This window comes from Polychytrium aggregatum (assembly GCF_025602895.1).
Source record: "Polychytrium aggregatum strain JEL109 chromosome Unknown BJ171scaffold_15, whole genome shotgun sequence".
Classification (NCBI taxonomy): domain Eukaryota; kingdom Fungi; phylum Chytridiomycota; class Chytridiomycetes; order Polychytriales; genus Polychytrium; species Polychytrium aggregatum.
The window spans coordinates 578,181-596,568 of NW_026516217.1; the positions used below are offsets into that span (position 1 = coordinate 578,181).

The 18,388-nt window shown below is 59.0% G+C and overlaps 8 protein-coding genes across 8 annotated transcripts; 5 read left to right on the forward strand and 3 right to left on the reverse strand.

Moving 5' to 3' along the window:
* Positions 1 to 1,164: 1,164 nt before the first annotated feature.
* Positions 1,165 to 2,238, reverse strand: BJ171DRAFT_581060 (thioredoxin-like protein; the record flags this gene model as incomplete). Its single annotated transcript, XM_053114079.1, has 3 exons — positions 1,165 to 1,714; positions 1,880 to 2,063; positions 2,214 to 2,238. The coding sequence occupies 3 exons, from the start codon at positions 2,236 to 2,238 to the stop codon at positions 1,165 to 1,167; spliced, it is 759 nt and encodes a 252-aa protein (XP_052967459.1).
* A 124-nt stretch (positions 2,239 to 2,362) lies between these two features.
* BJ171DRAFT_501934 (uncharacterized protein) lies at positions 2,363 to 4,616 on the forward strand. The gene is made up of 4 exons (XM_053110727.1): positions 2,363 to 2,521; positions 2,756 to 3,252; positions 3,535 to 3,872; positions 4,107 to 4,616. The coding sequence occupies exons 1-4, from the start codon at positions 2,496 to 2,498 to the stop codon at positions 4,572 to 4,574; spliced, it is 1,329 nt and encodes a 442-aa protein (XP_052967460.1). The 5' UTR covers positions 2,363 to 2,495; the 3' UTR covers positions 4,575 to 4,616.
* A 786-nt stretch (positions 4,617 to 5,402) lies between these two features.
* On the forward strand, positions 5,403 to 7,800 carry BJ171DRAFT_501937 (uncharacterized protein). Its single transcript, XM_053110728.1, has 8 exons — positions 5,403 to 5,528; positions 5,671 to 5,708; positions 5,820 to 5,943; positions 6,090 to 6,129; positions 6,307 to 6,374; positions 6,500 to 6,692; positions 6,896 to 7,270; positions 7,444 to 7,800. The coding sequence occupies exons 1-8, from the start codon at positions 5,500 to 5,502 to the stop codon at positions 7,540 to 7,542; spliced, it is 966 nt and encodes a 321-aa protein (XP_052967461.1). The 5' UTR covers positions 5,403 to 5,499; the 3' UTR covers positions 7,543 to 7,800.
* Positions 7,801 to 8,180: 380 nt separating this feature from the next.
* Positions 8,181 to 9,696, forward strand: BJ171DRAFT_501938 (CuZnSOD). Its single transcript, XM_053110729.1, has 5 exons — positions 8,181 to 8,477; positions 8,677 to 8,717; positions 8,860 to 9,016; positions 9,304 to 9,386; positions 9,581 to 9,696. Exons 1-5 carry the CDS (start codon positions 8,335 to 8,337, stop codon positions 9,616 to 9,618), a joined length of 462 nt encoding a protein of 153 aa, XP_052967462.1. The 5' UTR covers positions 8,181 to 8,334; the 3' UTR covers positions 9,619 to 9,696.
* A 282-nt stretch (positions 9,697 to 9,978) lies between these two features.
* Positions 9,979 to 11,426, forward strand: BJ171DRAFT_501941 (uncharacterized protein). The gene is made up of 3 exons (XM_053110730.1): positions 9,979 to 10,430; positions 10,552 to 10,642; positions 10,851 to 11,426. Exons 1-3 carry the CDS (start codon positions 10,181 to 10,183, stop codon positions 11,245 to 11,247), a joined length of 738 nt encoding a protein of 245 aa, XP_052967463.1. The 5' UTR covers positions 9,979 to 10,180; the 3' UTR covers positions 11,248 to 11,426.
* A 184-nt stretch (positions 11,427 to 11,610) lies between these two features.
* Positions 11,611 to 13,019, reverse strand: BJ171DRAFT_501944 (uncharacterized protein). Its single transcript, XM_053110731.1, has 3 exons — positions 13,002 to 13,019; positions 12,494 to 12,887; positions 11,611 to 12,331 (listed from the first exon to the last, which is right to left on the reverse strand). Coding segments are annotated over exons 1-3 (915 nt in total). The 5' UTR covers positions 13,003 to 13,019; the 3' UTR covers positions 11,611 to 11,811.
* Positions 13,020 to 13,874: 855 nt separating this feature from the next.
* Positions 13,875 to 15,193, reverse strand: BJ171DRAFT_423195 (Alpha/Beta hydrolase protein; the record flags this gene model as incomplete). The annotated part of the gene is made up of 4 exons (XM_053107586.1): positions 13,875 to 14,366; positions 14,497 to 14,547; positions 14,625 to 14,918; positions 15,074 to 15,193. Coding segments are annotated over 4 exons (957 nt in total), but the record flags the coding sequence as incomplete, so codon positions are not given.
* A 1,039-nt stretch (positions 15,194 to 16,232) lies between these two features.
* BJ171DRAFT_581067 (uncharacterized protein) lies at positions 16,233 to 18,251 on the forward strand (the record flags this gene model as incomplete). Its single annotated transcript, XM_053114080.1, has 5 exons — positions 16,233 to 16,332; positions 16,450 to 16,509; positions 16,675 to 16,697; positions 16,824 to 17,521; positions 17,714 to 18,251. 5 exons carry the CDS (start codon positions 16,233 to 16,235, stop codon positions 18,249 to 18,251), a joined length of 1,419 nt encoding a protein of 472 aa, XP_052967466.1.
* Positions 18,252 to 18,388: the final 137 nt, after the last annotated feature.

Here is an 18,388-nt window from a genome sequence, read left to right on the forward strand (position 1 = left end):
GCAGAGTGAGAGTGATACTTTCCTCTGGAGGATGGACTCGAGCTTGCATCGCAACACAGGACCAGCCTGGAACGGATCCTGTTCAATCAGGGTGCGGATGACTGGACATGCCTGCTCGAAGAAAGTGGATCTGCGAGCTGTGACTCGGGATGGGTCATCCAGCTTGCATCCTCGGTGCCATCGATGGATGGTGCTCTTGGATACACTGAATATGGAGGCGACCTTACGCAGGCTATGGATGAGATCGTAGCATCGCAATGCGGCGGTGCGAAAGTCGGATGTGTGGCGAATGGTCATGGCCAGCGCGCGATAACATTGGGTAACAAAATATTCGATGAACGGTCAAAAACCCGGGTGTCCCGTTTTTTATTGGATTGCCTGTAATGCAGAATGAGTTTTGCATCGCGGCACACGCTTCCAGGACACATTCCATCCCGACTTCCAGCACTGCCGCCGAGATTTCCCTCCCTCGGCGCCTGCTATGAAAGGATGCTGACGGGACGCTGCCAGTGGGCACTGCCGGCCATCTGCTCATCACTCTGCATGTCTGCACACGCATCCAGCACTCCAAAGGCCGATAAGTGGATCGCCCCGCCACCAGCCCCACGCACTGAGGCTGTCGCTGGCACCGGCTCGGGCGTCGTTGACTGCCTGGCTCTGCTCAGCAACGAGTCCACCGTCAACCTCAACATCAAGCACGATAAGATCCTGCTGCTCGCCGGAAACTCGCAGATCGAGTTCGGCCCCACCAGCACTTTCCAGCTGGTCTCCGAGAAGGCCGACAAGCGAGGTCGCAGCCTCTCGGTCCCCAAGCCTGCAGGGTCGGCCGCCTCCTCTTCCCACGGCACACCCCGCACCAGCACCCTCCACTCCGAGGCCAGCAGTCCGACGCCGTCATCTGAAAAATCGCCTCACGGACCTGGGCGCACTCGAGCCGCAACGGTCTCGACCAGTGGACCGCACAAGTAGAAACCACATCGCTCGGCGGATCGATAGTTGCTTGCGGACATCCGTCATTTGGATCTGCAATCACTCGAGCAGCGGTGCACTGGGGAGCCACTTTTCACTTGTCGACGCTGACATTCATCGGCAGGGTCAAAATACAAACCACAGCCTGTATTTCCACACGATTCATGTCGAGCAGCTGAATCGCGCCGGCGGTGGCTAATCCCAGTCATCGTCGTCGTCGCCAGACCGGTTGTTGGACTTGGAGGCTCGGGTAAAGCCCGAGCGGATCTTGCGGTCGGGGTCAATGTCGTCATCATCGTCGTCGCCGTTGCCACCCTTCTTCTTTGCCGACAGAACCTTGGACAAATCGAGTGCACCCACGGCAACCAGGACCCGCTCGACGTCCTCGACCCTGGCATTCAGTCCTCCGAGCTTGTCGATACCAACGATTTGCGCTTGGAGATCGCCGCGGCCGTAGATCAGGAAGGTCGGGCAGTTACGGTCAGGGTAGTTGGGGATGCACTGGTCGGCAACGATCTTGCAGAACTTGATGGCTCGATGCTTCGCGGCGAGCGTCGCCAGATGGGCGTTGAGCAGCCGGCAGTGCGGCAGATAGTCCTGGAACAGATGCAACACCACCCATGCGTCTTTGCTGGCTTCGGTGATCTCGACGGTGTAGTCAGGCTTGGTGATCTGCAGCACCTGGCCAAACTTTTCCTTGGCAGCAACGGCTTGCATCTCGGCTAGACGCTGGCGGCGGTAGGATCTAGCCGCAGCGGTTGCGGCGGTTGCAGCGAGGAAGCGAGCCGGCGTTAGCTACGGCGTTGGAATCCAGACAGATCAGTCGCTTTTGCCTGCCGAGTCCATGCTGGCGATTCATCGGAATGCCCACTCAGTCCATGACACCCGGCGGAGGTGGGTGGATACGTACTCAAGCACTCGATCGTCTTCAATGTCCTCGAGCTCGGCCAGTTCGTCAAGATCACGGTCCTCGATGGACTTGCCGTGGTACTTTTCATGCACTGCCTTCTCAACTAGCTCTACGATGTCGTCTTCGGTGAACTCGGGCTCCTTGGGTGGCAGGATGCCCTTTTCCCGGAGGATGTCATTCCATTCTGCCAGTGAACAAGTCCAAGCGGGAAAGGAGGGGGGCTGTCAGCTCGATCCAGGCAAAGCCTCTCGACATCGATGCGCCTCGGTAGCAGCACCCGACTGCCTTCCCCAGATGCGATACCTCTGCCCCGACAGACCGCCCCTGGGCTTACCGGTGTCTTCGCTGGGGTTTGCCATTCCGGAATGCAATCGGCTGTGCAGGATGCAGGTGTGCGATGCGAGAGCAAGTTCGCTGGGCTTCGTGGCGAGGGGCGCGTTCGAAACCCACCCCGCTTGGTTGGTGGCCTCGCCTCTCGCCTTGGCTCTCATCTTGGTTCTTGGCATCGACGTTGACCTGCCACCGGCCTCCTGTTGCCTCAGCTGCCTGCAATCCCTTGCCCGATTACCGATAGTGTGCTCAGTGCAGTGCCCAGCTATCCTAAGCCGCTCAAGACATGACCGACAACCAGGATGTTCTTCAGTACGTGTGTTGCTTGTCGGCCCATATGCATTCGCCGCCAGCGATGGAGCTTTGCCGCTACTTTCCCCCAAACGAACCGGTCCATGATGGGGGGGGGTGAGCTTGGCCCATGAAACCATGATCGGTGCCAAGGATCTGTCTCCATACCGTCGGATCCCACGAGCCGGCCGATGCACCAGCTAATCCTGCCGCCGATACGGTCGCCATTTTCTCAAACAAACACACGAACGATAGGTTCCTAGAGGATCTCGATGCCAGCGGACACCCGTCTCCCTCTGTCCAGCTGCCCTCCAGCGCTGCCTCTGGATCGAAAGACGATGTCCTCAGCTTCCTGGACGAGATTGCCAATAGCTCTTTGCCATCGGTGTCGCCCGTCCCCGCCGCGGCTTCGTCCACGGAGCCGTCCCCAAGCACCAAAGCTGCTCCGACCCCAGTCTCGGCCACAGCCGCCTCCAGGCCCGCAGCTGCAAACACCGGGGCCAAACAACAATCCTCGTCCGCGAACACCAGCGCCAGCACCAACGCCAACGCCAACGTCAGTACTGGCAATGCCTGGAACTGGTCCTCGATTTGGTCGAACGCCCAGCAACAGGCGTCGCTGGTTGGGTCGGCGACTGTGTCGTCGCTGAGCAAAGGCTTGGAAACAGCCAGGATCATTGCCGACGAGACCACCAAGGCTGTCGTTACGAATGAGGCCGTCAAGGACCTCTTCAGCGAAGGAAACAAAATCAGTGAGTGCCTCCGAGAGCCAGGGCCAGTCGGATGGAGAGCACGACTTGGGCTGGATGGCGAGCAGACAGATTCGGTCGAAAGGAGCAAGCATCGAGAAGCATGGCCGTGCTGCGTCCAGACACTGTCGGTGCTTTGAATGGTGTGGTCGCAGCACTCAGGAGCGGCAGGGCAATGATGCATGATATCTGTTGATCACACGAGAGGCAATCGCCGGGTGTTGCCGATCACCGCTTCCTGGAGCACCCAACTCACCCTGGCTTGCCTCCGTCTGCCCCCGATAGGCGACGATCTCTCTAAATTTACGCTGAGCTCTGTCAATAACCTTGTCGACACGCTGGCCCCTCCTATTCAACGAGCGAGCAAAGTGCCCACTGCCCTGCCTCTGTACGCCTCGACGATCACGATCTGGTTTTGCTTCGAGAGCTTTGACGACGACCGGGACCTGGACATGCTCCACGACTTTTTGCAATCGACCGTCAACGAGATGTGGCTGGGTGGCAGCGGCGTGGATCATGTCGACACCACCTCGCCCCTGTGCGAGAAGGTGGTTGTGAACTCGGTCAAGGATCCCGAGCCCAAAATTGCCGAAGGCATCGAGGCAGCCATGTCGAATGGCGAGGTGAGTCGCTCGGCGGGAGTGTCGGATTCCCACAGTCGATGGCTCTTTCTTGGCGGTACTGGATCCAAGTGGCATGCCCAAGCTCCGTCAATGTGTTTCCAGCTTCCTGACTCGGCTTTCGGGCTGCCCATTGATCGGTCTGTGTTTTGTCGGCCCGCCCCATGGCTTTGGCGTTGTATCTTTGCCGTGTCCATCCTCGGTTGGAATCGCTCCGCGGCTGTGCTTGGGAAATAGCATATCCTTGGGCGTCTCCTCAAGCTGGCCGGAACCTCCAAGCCCGAAGCAGGCAACCAGCCTGTCGTCAGCCCTGAGCAACAAGTCTCGGATGCCCCCGCCCCGTCGACAGCAGCGCCCCAGACCCTCTACGTCATTCTCCAGCCCTTCACAACCCAGATTGTCTCGCCGCTCCTGCCCGACTCCCCGCGGATCCAGCTGCAGTATCTGGTGATAGCCTTGACGACGTCGCCCGACGGCAACAACAGCAACGGCGAGGTCTATACCCTCACCAGCCAAAGCGTCTGCAAGTCTGGCGTCGAGGTGGATGACGACGGGAAAGTTGTCAACGGCGGCGGCAAGTTGGACAAGTGGTCGCTGCACCAGCGGACCCGCGTGCTCGAGAATCTTTTGACGGACTTGTGCGAAGAGTTCCGCTACCGAAACCAGGTCCTGCCCTCGACCGTCCACAAGACCGAGGCGGCATGAGGCGGCGGATCGGCGGCGGGATGCCCGATGTGGATGCCCGATGTGGATGCCCGATGTGGATGCCCGATGTGGAGCCACCACCGGCATTCGTTCACACGACAGAGGGAGCCACCATGTGAGGATCGCTGAAGTGGCTTTTGGGTGTTCTTGGCTGAGCAGCGCCGGGAAACATCCACAGATGCCCGCTGTTGTTATCGGCTCGGGCCCTGGCACGATGCGCATCCCCTGGACGACGATATGATATGAACAAAGCAACGAGGCCAGTCCCGACACATCCGCCTGCCGAATACAGTTTGAGCAAATGCATTAGCCAAAGAGCCCGGGATCTGTCCGCATGCACGCCTGCAGCTTGTCCTGCTGCTGCTGCTGCTGCTGCCCTGGTGGTGGTCCTGGTGGTGGTCCTGCGCGCCACGATCGTGCCCCTGGCCACATCCAGATCGCGACCTGACCTGACCCGAGCCCGGGCTTGTTGGATGCCGGCATCCTTGCGCCATCAATCACTTCGAGATGCATCCCACATTGCTGCCTGGCCAAGCGATATCGCCCGTCGACTCTCGGTGGCCGCTGTTGCTCGTCCACATTGCTCTCTGCTCGCAAGCACCCGTTACGCCCCTCCCTCCGCCGCCGTTGCTCGAATGTCCTTCGGCCTTGCTGTCGTGACGCCGCCCCAGCCCGGTCGCCAATCCCCAAATCTGCCCAGCAGACCAATCGCTGCAACGACCGCCCTCCCGGCCCAACGGAGTCGGCGCCAGCCAACAAACGCCATCGCCCGACAAATTTGAAATCCCCGGCCCAGCAATCCCAGCGGCATCGGCCTATTTAGCCAGCCGCGCTTGCGCCCTGGTCTTGATCCCGATCCTTGCGTTTGATCCCCCCCATCGCTCTCAACCCGCTTGCCCGATCGTCATCTGTCCTTCTCGCCGCCATGTCTACCGCCCTCGACCATCTCAAGAAGTACGTCCGTCTTGCTCGGCTTGCATTTGGCTCGTGATCCTCCTTCCCTCCGACTTGGCCGTTGCTGATTATTGCTGATTGCTGCTGGTTGCTGTTGATTATTGCTGACCGACACTTTGGGGATTGCCTTTCGCTCTCGCAGGCACACTACCGTCGTCGCCGACACTGGTGACTTTGAAGGTAATTTGCGGATCTGCTGTCGGATTGGTTCAGATCCGCATCTTGGACTCGCGGCCCGGCGACTCATGACTCATTAACCCCTCATTTACCTTCATCATCCGCACTCTTCAGCCATCGCTGCCTACAAGCCCCAGGATGCCACCACCAACCCCTCGCTCATCCTGGCCGCCACCCAGAAGCCCCAGTACGCTCGGCTCGTTGACGAGGCTGTCGCGTACGGCAAGGCCAAGAGCAGGTATGCTTCTTGCAGCCCCGCTTTCGGATGGCTTGGATGCTCGGCGTTCTCATTCGGATTCTGCTGCGACGATTTGAATGCATGCGGTTGACCCAGTCGGCGGTTTTGGTCTAACCCTTTCCCATTTGCATCGTAATCTCTCCAAGCAACCACCATGACCAGCTCGAGTGGGCCCTGGACAAGCTGGTGAGTCGGCGTGCAACGGCCTGTTGTAGGAGATCGTCTTGATCTTGATCTTGATCTGGCTGGCTCGGCGGTGCATCTGTTGAATCTCGGCTCGACTCAGTTCGACCCAGTTCGACCCAGCTCGGGCCCCCTGCACTGCGAGCCTCCATTACTCATGAATGCGTGTCCTATCAACAGCTCGTCAACTTTGGTGTCGAGATTCTCAAGGTCGTCCCCGGCCGCGTTTCCACCGAGGTTGACGCTCGGTATGATCTTCTCCTCGGCATGCGATCGTCTGGATCATTGAAATGTGCATGGCGAGGTACTCTTTGCACCAGTATGGGTTTCGTGGCTCTGACCGGATGAGGCCGTTGCCACCCCGGCTTTCCAGTCTCTCGTTCGATAAGGACGCCACCATTGCCAAGGCCCGCCGCATCATCGATCTGTACAAGGAAGTCGGCGTCGACAAGACCCGTGTCCTGATCAAGATCGCCTCTACCTGGGAGGGTATCCAGGCTGCCCGCGAGCTTGAGGCTCAGTACGGCATCCACTGCAACCTGACTCTTCTGTTCAGCTTCCCCCAGGTCAGTTGCGTGGTCGTGTGGGGGGGGGCATCCTCTTGGGAGCCTGGAATGAAATGAGCGCAGGACCTGGACGAGTGGACTGCTTCGGCTATGATGCCCTCGGTACCATTACGGAGTGATTGCTTGACGCTCCCGTCTGCTTATGCCTATTCACCTTGCCCTCCTGACACTTTGGCAATCCTGTTCGAACTGTACTGTCTCAGGCCGTTGCCTGTGCCGAGGCTGGCGTCACCCTGATCTCGCCCTTCGTCGGCCGCATCCTTGACTGGTACAAGAAGAGCACTGGCGAGAACTACACCTCGGCCCAGGACCCTGGCGTCCTCTCTGTCCAGCGCATCTACAACTACTACCGCAAGTACGACTACAAGACCATCGTCATGGGTGCCTCCTTCCGCAACGTTGGCGAGATTGAGGAGCTCACCGGCATCGACTTCTTGACCATCTCGCCCGGCCTGCTCCAAGAGCTCCAGTCGAGCAACAAGGCTCTTGAGCCCAGACTCTCGGCCGCTACTGCCAAGAGCCAGGATATCCCCAAGGTCACCTACGACGAGAAGCGCTTCCGCTGGGAGCTCAATGAGGTAGGCTGCGCGAGTTCACATCCATTGTCGGGGTGCTGGGCCGAGGCGGAAAGGATACTGTCAGCACTTGGCGATCGACGGATCAGTGGGGTCAATGGTCGATCCAGGTAGGGGGGATTATTGCGCCATGTCGAGCGCGATCGCACACTTACTGACTGTGATTGCAACGACAGGACGCCATGGCCACTGAGAAGCTCGCCGAGGGCATCCGCAACTTTGCCAAGGACGGCAAGAAGCTCGAGGACCTGCTCCGCCAGAAGATCTCTGCTTGAGCGACGACAGAAACGGCTGCTGTCTCAGTTGTGGATGGACGTTGCTGAACAGCAAACTCGCCGACAGCCCCAGAGTCGAGCTATGGAGTGAAACGGCACAGCTGACTTGTAGTTAGACCGGGACAGTTGGAGACGCGGAGCAACCCCAACGCATGCAACCGAACAACAGCCCTGTTTTGCAACTGCAGCGCACTTTTCCGGATTTTGAATACACCCATGTCCATCAATCGGCGTGCTCTGTCTGTGCTGTGATGCTGCACCTTCGTACTTGCATGCCTCCGCGGCTCGTTTCGGCGTGCGCTGTGTCGATCTGGAGCAACATCTCCGCCAGGAGCCCCGCCGCGATCACAACGCATGGACCACGCCCGTCCTGCTCCTGTTCCTGCCGGCTCCCACCCTGCTCCTGCCCCGGCTCTGCTCCCCCCCCCCTGCGTCCATCCGTTCTGCCGCCGCCCCTGCAAGTCGCTCCCGCAAGCCATCCAAGCCTGCCCGTGCGCCAGCCGGTCCGTCGCCATCGCGGGCGATTCGCACAAGTCTCGCAGATCGCACACGTGACTGCGATCTTTTTGCGGCTCCAGTCCCGTCAACAGATGCAGATTTGTAAAACAAAACGTCTCTGCAGCGCTGGTGGAGGCCGTCGGAAGATGTGGAGGGGCAGAGCACCCCGGCGACGACTGCGACGCCCATAAATACCTCGTCTGGCGGTTGCCCCCCCGCCGGCCAACTGCCGCCACTGCTCTCGCTGCTCCCACCGATCTCTTCCCTTCGCGATCCATCACATTCCATCCCACCATGGTTAAGGCTGTCTGCGTTGTCCGCGGCGACTCCACCGTCACCGGCACCATCACCTTTGTTCAGGAGGCCGAGAACACCCCCACCTCCGTCGAGGTTGCCCTCTCGGGTCTGACTCCCGGCAAGCACGGCTTCCACGTCCAGTGAGTCCCTGTCCTAGCCCTGTCTGCTCGCTTGCTTGCTCTGTCGCGGTGCCGCCCGTCATGATCCGGTCCCCTGCTCCATGTTGCGGCTGCACCCAATGCCTTCGGCCGCCGATCGGGCGTCCCTGCGATCCGTGAATTGCTCCGTAGCATATGCAGGCCCAAATTGACCCTCGCTCTGTCTTTCTGCCGCCCACAGTCAGTTCGGCGATAACACCAACGGCTGCATCTCCGCTGGAGGTAAGGATCGATGTCCTCCACTGCTTGGGGCCATTCACGGCATAGCCAGAGCCCACTCTGCGCTACAGCCTCAAGACTAGCCAACCCCAAGCCGAGTCGACCCGACAAGTAACCCAGCTCGCCGCTTTGTCTGTTCGTCTAGGTCACTTCAACCCCCACGGTCACACCCACGGTGCTCCCGAGGACGCTGTTCGCCACGCCGGCGATCTCGGCAACGTCATTGCCGGCCCCGATGGCACCGTCAAGACCGTCCTGACCGATTCGCAGGTCCAGCTCCTCGGCCCTCTCTCCGTCATTGGGTAAGAGCCCCTGCTGCTCGAGTGCGCGACGAGATCCAGATTCCGCGGATGATCGGATGGGAAGCGCAAGACTGGCCGCCATCTCGTCGAGATCGCCCTTTCTGTCGAGGCCAGGCGCCACCAGTTGCATCGAACCAGACCATCGGTGGCTGAATACCATGGCGGAGAAGATGCTCCGTTGACTTTTGCGAGTGTCGCGGCATTCTACTTTTGGAGTGATCAAAGCCATTCCTTTTGTGCAGCTTGCTGACCCACATCCATCGCTCCTTTCGTTTGGACACCCATAGCCGCACCGTCGTCGTCCACGCTGATGAGGACGATCTCGGCAAGACCCTGCACGAGCTCTCCAAGACCACCGGCAACGCTGGAGGTGAGAATTTCCCACAATTCTTCTGCGGAGAGCGTAGCAAGCGCGATCGTCGGACTCGGGTCGCAAGGAGTGCCGCACGGAGGCTGTTGCGAATACACCCGCCGTCGATAATCGGTGGTGTGGCCGAGCCGAGTCGTCCCGTTGGCGGGAGAGCCGGAACAAACGAGATATTAACCAACTCTCGCTCCCGCCAGGTCGCCTTGCCTGCGGTGTCATTGGCATCTCGCAATAAGCAATACCACATTCACTGTCTCTCCTGAACTTCAACAACGGGCTGCCCTCCCGAATACACAATTCCCATCGCCACATGTCCGCAGAGATTGTGCCCTGCTCTCAGCGCCGCAGATGCCGGCGGTACTCGGGAGAAGTGAGAGAGCGTGGCCCGATCAGCAGCAGAGGCAGGCAGAGCAAGGCAGGCAAGCAGGCAGCCGAGGCAAGGAACACCCACCCCGCTTGGTCCCCTTGTGCCGGTGTGCTATCGACATCCGGGCGGTGCACCGATTTCACATGTGGGCCAGCAATCCCCGCATATGTCTGCTCTGCAGGCAGACCCGCGTGCGTGGTGCAACTCGCCGAAAAAGTTGGCCCATATATCGCCCCCCCCCGGTGATGCTCCCATCGTCTGCCGGCCGCCATTCATCCGTCCTCTCTGTGATCCACTGCCTCTGCTCTCGCCCGCTCGGTGGCCAAACTGTTCCGCTGCCGATCCGCACCCTCTCTCGCGCGAGGGCCTGTATATATCTATCGTTGTCGTCGATCTTCTTCCCTGACTGCTGCTTCCCCAGCCTTGCCCAATGTCGCCCCCTGTCGATCTGTCCCATCTGCGTGCTATCGACCTCACTCTGGTCCTCTATGATCCGGCGGATCCGTTCGGGAAGCTCCTGGCCGCGGCCTCGCTCGTTCCCATTGCCCTGCTGGTCTCCTATGCGACCCTGCTCCTCTTTCGCCGGGACATTGCCACGGGCGTGATGCTCCTGGGGCAGCTCCTCAACGAGGCCTTCAATATGCTGCTCAAAAACTCGATCCGGGAACGACGACCCACAGGTCTGCAGTCCATCACGCACCACCGCACTCGGACCGCTGGCTGGCTGGTGGCGACGGCGGCGAGTGGGAGCCTGGGTGTTTGGACTGACGCTTCTGTATCTTGCTGACCCGGACGCTGCAGCCCATCTGGGCGAAGGCTATGGAATGCCCTCCAGCCACGCCCAGTTCATCGCCTACTTCTCGGTTTATCTGATTCTGTACACCTACCGAAGGTACGACCTCCCGTTCTTGTGATGCCAGAGACAGCACTCTATCCGGCTGGGAAGGCAATCTCGCAATAGGCCGTAGAGGCGTTGGCACCATTTCGACAAGCAACAGTGTGGCAGCACCGGTGGCATCATACAGAACCGGTGGCATCATACAGAGCCGGTGGCATTCTGCAGCTCGCTAACAGCTCTTTGCCGCCATCTCTCTCTCCAGGCTGACCTTTGAGAGCTCGTATTGGAAGAACGTTATCGCCGCCGTCCTGTGCGCCGTGATGGTTGCGGTTTCGTATTCCAGAATCCATCTCCACTACCACAGCCCCGAACAAGCCGCCGTGGGCGTCGTTATCGGCACCCTCTTTGGCATGTGCTGGTACTTTCTCTCTCAGCACCTCATCTTGCCTCTGATCTCATACACTCAGCTGTTGGAATCGGGACTGTTCAAGTTCTTCTTGGTGCGCGATACCCGGGGCATCCCCAACCTCCTCAAGCACGAATGGACCAGCACCCGCGAGGAACTGCAGCGTCTGGCCGACGAAAAGAGCAAGCCCAGAAGCGCCAGACGACTCAGCTCCCACAACTCCAAGGCCACCGCCGCCTCCAAGAAAGACTAGACGCCGTTGTTTGTGAATATGGAACCTAGATGGCTGCAGACAGCATCTGCCCCTTTTGTTCAGTGCATTGTGAGCCCGACGACGGCCAAGGTCGACTATTGTCCCGCATTTCTCAAGGCCGCCTTGAGCTGCAACCGCACTTGTGTTGAATACTACTATGACTCAGTCACCGAAGCCCAGACCAGTTACGCTCAGCGATCCTGGTGATGTCACAGTACGGCAGAGCATGGCAGAGCATGACAGAGAGCAGAGCAAAGCTGATCCGTTGCGATGCCGTCCTGCCCCTTATCCCCACACATCTCTGGGGGCACCAAGCTCCTTGACTGCTGTGGCAACTCTATCACACATGGCCAGCACTCATGAGAATGAAGACATGCATTTTATTGACTCAATATGAAGCAAACAGCGGATATCCATGTGCCAGCTGGACTCTCGACAACAAGCTTCAAGTATCCCCACGCTCATGCAGCTGGCCTGCTGTCTGCCCTAGCAAAGGATTGTGTCTGCAATGGATGTTGGATGAATCCCGATGCGCCCGTCCGTCGGTGCTGTGGCGGCTGTCGTTCAGGGATTGACCTCCTGGACCGTCCATTGCGTCATGGCCTCGGCACATGCATGGACGTCGGCACGGACTTTGCCCACGGCCTCGGAAGGCGACAGCGTCCGCCTGAACTTGGTTCGCACATGCGGAACGGCGCCAAGGTTCAAAAAGTCCATACCGTCGACATCCAGAAGCAGGAGGCAGAAGTTCTGCAAGGCTTGCTCATGCCACTGCTTTGTCTTGGCATCGTGGTGCTCACACAGAGCCGGGTTGATCTCGAGCGGATGCAGCTCCTTGAGATATTCTTCCTGATCATTGGACTTTTCCTTGCCGGGGCTCGGCCAGGCGAACGAAGCGCGGCGCAGGGGCGAGATCTGATGCCAGACCTCCAGACGCTTCTTCTCCCAGTCCATGTTGGGGAAATCCAGAGCCGAGGTCGAGAGATCGCTGATCATGTGGTTGGTTACCAGCGAGTGGTGTGGCGAGACGATAAGATGGAGGCGTCCCGAAAGACGGTACTGGTGCTTGGTCTCGGGCATGAACCTGTGGGGGGAGGGGTTGGGATCAGAGCTCAGCCGGGCCTCTGGAGTTGAGCAAGCAACCAGACGCCGCTCTCTCATGATCGAACGCTTTGAGACGGCAAGTCATGATGCGTGGCCCACAGCAGATCCAGGAGCCAACGAGCACGGCACGGCCATGACTTACCAGCACACTTCACCGAAATTGGAGCCGTGCAGCAGATCGTTGACGCTGCCACTTCGGGCGTCGAGCACAAAGACAATCATGTTGCCGAGGCGCTCTTCGTCGCTCAGGCTGGAGTAGTTGATGGTCTGGCTGTCGCGGTGCAATGGGTCGAGCTCCTTCGAGACTCTCTCGTCTTGGAAGTTCTGTGGCTCGTCGGTGAGGTCTTCGTCTCCAAAGAGCGTCAACGAGGAAGGCTGTTTGGCGCTGAGGGGCACCGGTTTATCGGTGTTGGTCTCGTCGACCGGGTTGGGCTGGTGCGTCTCGGAGCATGAAGGGTCTGTCAGAAAGCCCCTGAAGAAGATGGTGCGATTGGCGGGACGGCCAAACGGCTTGATCGTCGCCAGAGAGACATACACTGATGGGAGGGATGGCATGGAGGAGAGTGGATGGACAAACGAGCACACATCAGCGCCGATCTATGTCTCCAGAGCCCCTTTGCTTGCCACTCAGCATCACATCGATAGATTACTATTGGTTGTATTCGCTCCATAGTTGTTCTGGATGCTCTCTTCGAGCATGTGTCTCCAGGGTGGAAGCGTCATGGCGTGCAGAACGCGAGACTGGAAGCGAGAAGGCTGGGTAAGGGTGTGCAGTGGGAGAAGATGTGGCGATTTGATGCTATCGTTATCGACCTATGCGGTATGGCCGTGCCCATCCAGGCCTGTTGGGAGGGGAGGCTTAAATATTCTGGCATGTTGGCGCTGATGTTCCTGCATTCACGCAGGGTCACTGTGATTCACTGGGAGACGGATCAATATGGGTGTGCATCCTATCGTGCGGACTGTTTGGAGACATGCGGCGAGAGTGTGGACAAATAGGCGAGCGGACAACTGGTCGACATGGGCTTGTGGATGTGAGTGACCGTGACAAACGAATACTCACTGGCGATAGCTGATGACGAGTCGCTGAGGGAGACGGCAGGTGAGCGGCAGTAGGACCGATGCGGGAGCAGGATGAGTGGTGGAAGCCGGCTGGCCAATATGTCGACGCACTGGTGGACTGCACCCGGGTGCTCTTCGGAGTTCGAGGCCCTTCGATCATGCGCGTCGCAGGATTAACGGACAACAGCACGAGAGTGCAGGCTGGGAGTTGCATTTTCCCGCAACGTGTCCAAGAGCAACAGCCATCCGTCGCACCCTCCCTCGCTGCTCGTAGCGACTGACATTGTGTATTCAAGACAGAGTTTCTCGAGACAAGTTAGCTGTCGACGACCGATGGCGGAGGTGGCGCCGGTGACAGTGGTGGTGATGAATCGATAGAAAATAATCGACGAGCGCTACACCCATATGCGCGACATGCTCTGAAGCGACCGACGTCCCGTTTCTCTGGAGCGGGCTTCACTTCAGACCTCTCTCCATTCGGTGCATTCTTGGCAGTCTTCCTGTGGCTTGCACTCCGGAACGCGATCCCAGGCCTTCAAGAAGTGATCGAGGACGAATCCCATGCCATGGTACTTCATGTCGAACCCCTGAGCCTCCGGAGGCGCATCCAAAGACGAGGATGCCACCTTCGAGGCGTCGTTGTAGATGCATTCCTTTCCGACATGGCACTTGGACTCCATTGAAATGCCGCCACGCCAACAGACGCTAGTCCAGGCTGTGCACTCGCCATAAAAGATGGGATCTTGGGTATTCCCGATATGGTATATCGGCAGCGTCTTGAAGAACTGGGTATAGTCCGGCCGGGTCGTTCCGCTACGAGGTGGAAGAGCCGGCAGGAGACCGATCCGCCCGGCATAGAGCATGTCTCCGGGTGCCTCGAAGGCCACTGCCGGGACGTCGTTTGTGAGAGCGAGGAGAGAGGCAAGCGAGCCGCCGAGAGAATGACCGGTGACCTAGATGGCATTTGCATTTGTGCGTTAGCGCCGCCCTGGCTTCGAAGAGCGCATCAGCACCGTCGCTGCCATCATGCGTCCACCACTGCCTTCACGCATCGCGCTACTGCCATCGATAATCTCGTCTTACCCAGATACTCGCTTTTCTTGGGTACCACGTCTCGACTGATTTATAGATGGACTGAAGAAAGGTCGAGGGAATCAGCACTCGCATGAATACGCCTTGTTGTGCCCAGTTCACTACTCGAAGCACCCTACCTGTGCAATGTTGTAGTAGGAGCTGTTGAAGTTGGACTGGCCGAGGATGCATGCCCGATTGCAGGTTTTGTCTTTTGTGTTGTGGCACTGGCAGATGGGATACCAGAACGAAGCCGCACAGCAGCACGAGAACATGATGTTGTCGTTGAACTTGTCCTGCTCGCTGGTCGGTCCGCTTGGCACGGGGGTGTCGGGAGAACCAGAGCCCTTGATCGCAAGCACAACTACTTCTCGTTTCGCGTCGCTGAAGACATAGCCACGGATACCGTTGTCCAGCCAGCCGAAGCGCTCGGTCTGGGTGCGAGATGACATCGACATCGACGAATCGACAGCCGAAGAGTCAGTAGCTGCAAGACGGGGGAGACTGGGCACTTGGGCAATCCTGGATCCGTCTGGATGTCATTCCGGCTTGCTGCTCCACGGAACAGGCGGCCGATGCCAGATGTTACCTGATTAAACCCAGGGACATTTTCCCACTTGTTTTGCATTGCGCTGGCACTCGGCTCGAAGTACGAGTTCAGGCTCATTTGACCCAGGTTTCGGATGGTGGTTGGGTCTCCCATGTTGGGCCCGCGAATCGGTTTGGATTGCACCCGGATCGGGGCTGATGCGATGTGTAGTGAGGCTCCGTCCTGGTTGCCGGCAAGCCAGCGGGCGATGCCACGTCACAAAAACTGGTCAGCACGACTGCCGAACGATAGCGATTCGTCGCACTGAGACATTTGAACGATCTCACACCTGATCGTTGGCATTGCGCAGGGGCACCGAGTCAATGCCGTTCGCTCGTCGGGCTGCGGCAGGAAGTTTCCTTAGAGCCGTGCTCCACATGGGCACAGATTCAGGCTGGTGTGCGACTTGGAACTCCCATGGATTGGTCTGCTCTTCCGAGTCGTGCTGGCAGCAAACCGGCCCGAACCTGGACAGCTGGCGGCACTCGCTGAGCAGCCAGGGCTCAAGAGCCGCAGCCGCCTTGCATCGCAGGCTCGACGGGTTTGCATGCGAGCTGTGGCGCACAAATCGGGCATATTCCTGGGGATCCTGCAAATCCAAGACCTTGAACACTGGCTGGCTTGAGGCGATGGAGGCGCCTGGTCCAACATCGACGTCGGCGGCAATGCTGAAGTGGAATATCTGGTGCAGCCGCAGCTGGCTCTGGGATGGCTGGGGATCATGGAGCTGCGGCTCGTCGGGCTGATAGACGTACGGGCCGATGCGCAGGGCGTCTGTGCCGAGATGGCTTGCAGATGCCCAGAGCCCGCAGAGGGTCGGCAGCAATCCGAGGTGGACTAGAGGCCGGCGCATTGTTCGAGGTTCGATGACGGCCAAAGGGCAGACGCAGGCTCGCCGTTGTTGTTGGCGGCGGTTGTCGGTGGAGGCAGTCGGGGCTGGTGCATGGCACGTGACCCATGTTTGGTGGCGATCCGCGCAGCCCTCCCGGGTTGGCTGGCGGCTCGCTTGGCTCGGTTCGGCTCGGTGGATCATGATTCGCAAGGGCCGCTTTGCCGGCAGCCGCTGGGACAGGGCAGGGAGGAGCCGGGCGCCGATGTGTCTGCTGCATCGCCTGCTCCTCGCCGGCTTCTATCGCTCCCACGCAATCAACGCATCGCCATGACCTTCAGCGACTCTGTGAACGCGTCGAGCTCCATCCTGGAGAGCTCCAAGTCTTTCGCCAGCTTCTTCCGCATGGGCAAATATACCGACTTTGTGGGTACGTCACGCACTGGAGACCATCAAGCCCCAGCATCATGTCGAGCAGTGCATCACGCAGCTGGTGTCGCTACCCCGGCCAGCCGCCGTATGCTGACCCTCACTACGTCCTCGACAGTCGCGACCACAAGCTCGGATGGAAAGGTCTCGGAGCACCCTGTCCATCGGGTGATTTTAGGTAAGCCTGCGAATGCCTGCGAATCAGATCCCAGGCTGACGATGTCCCTGGTGATAACGCATCGAGTATCCTCGCGTGCATTGGACGGACTCTGCCGTGGACCCGGCTGAGCACGAGCTGAATGGCACCAACATCCCTTCGACTTTTCATGCGGCGATATCCCAGCGAACCACAGCGAGTTTTTCCAGGTTCGTCGCCACGCTCCACAATGATGATGCTGTTCGGTTACTCCTCCTTTTATCCTCTCTCCTTCACCGCCGCGCTATCCGCGCATGCAACTCTAGCCGGTACTAAACGGCATCCTTGCCCCCCAGGCCCTGTTCGACTCGCCATTCCGCGAAAGCCATGAGGGCAGGATACAGCTGCATTTTGAAGACACCAGCCAGATCCTGCCGCGGATATTCGAGTTCATGTACACGGGCAAGATTAGCGCCAGCATCAAGGACATCATCCCGATCATCCACGCCGCCGAGCAGCTGCAGATCACGGAACTTATTCGACTCGGCAAGGCACAGCTGTCCAAGTTTCTGTCGAACCCAGACATCGTGTCGCAGTACATCATCGAGATTATGCAGGAGGCTGTCCGCCTGCAATCGCACGAGTCGGTCAAGGAGTGCCTCGACGTTCTGGCCGCCAACTTTGACTCCATTCCCATCGACACCGATCTGTCGTTCATGGAGTTTCCGACCCTCATCCAGTTGCTGAGCCATGCGTCCTTGGTGTTGGACTGCGAGTACCGCCTCTTCAAAGCCGTGCTGCTCTATGTCGAGAAAAATGGCCTCGCCAGCAGCCTCGAGGAAGACGAGTACTCGTCGACATGGTCGCTGGGCAGCAATGCCCTCCACCGCGACCAAGTCTTTGAGCTCTTTGAGAAGATTTCGTTCGAGAAAATGACTGTGGAGCAGCTCGAGGAGGCCTCAGCCAGTCCCTTGGTTCCAAAGCAGCTGCTCGTGAAGGGGCTGCTCATCAGCCTGAAGCTGGCCAAAGGCCTGCCAGTCACCACAGTCGGGAGGTGAGAGCACACGCCTCGATGCAAACGGCTCGAGCGGACGGATAAAACCCATGTTGCCAGTGCCAAGGACAGGCGACGGGATACCGCACAAATTGCAACGTCATGGGCTTCGTGATGCTTAGATTGCGTTCATAGGGGGGCACATGGCATCGCATGGCTCACGCAACCGCTCGTCCGCACACTACCTCACAGGGCCACCCGCCAGCGCAAAACTCGGGCCGGCCGAGATTTCACATACCGCAGTGATTTTGACGAGGAGGGAGTGCTCTACTTCCTTGGGTCGCAGGGCCGCACCACCAGGTTCTCTAACCCCCATCTCAGCAAGCTGGTTCAGTGCCGCATGTCCTCGGTCCTGACAGGGGCTCCTGAGAACCTCTCGTCGCGGCAGCAGATCGCCACATGCACCCGCTGCGAGCCAAACGCCTGGATCTCGATTGACTTTGGTCCGTCCATGGCGCTCAAGCCCACGCACTATACGCTTCAGCACGGCCATCACAAGGACAACGTCAACATGCGGATCTGGGGCTTCGAGGGCTCAACGAACAACACTGACTGGGATCTGATCTCGACTCACCGCGACAGCGTGCTCGGCGGCAGTTTTGGAAGCAAGACATGGGAGGTCGAGTGCGGCAAGCACTACCGCTATCTGAGAATCATCGTGCCCACCAAGTATTTTGTACAGATCAGCGGGTTCGAGTTCTACGGGAACCTCAAATCGGACTTCTTCTAGCTGCCGAGCTGCCGAGCTGCCGAACTGACATTATCCACGGCACTGGCAGTACCCATGCGTTCGGAGCACGCAAACTCTCCTGTGCATCCCTTGGTTGCTCAGAAGGCGAGCCCTGACGGTCGCTGACGGGCGTGGGG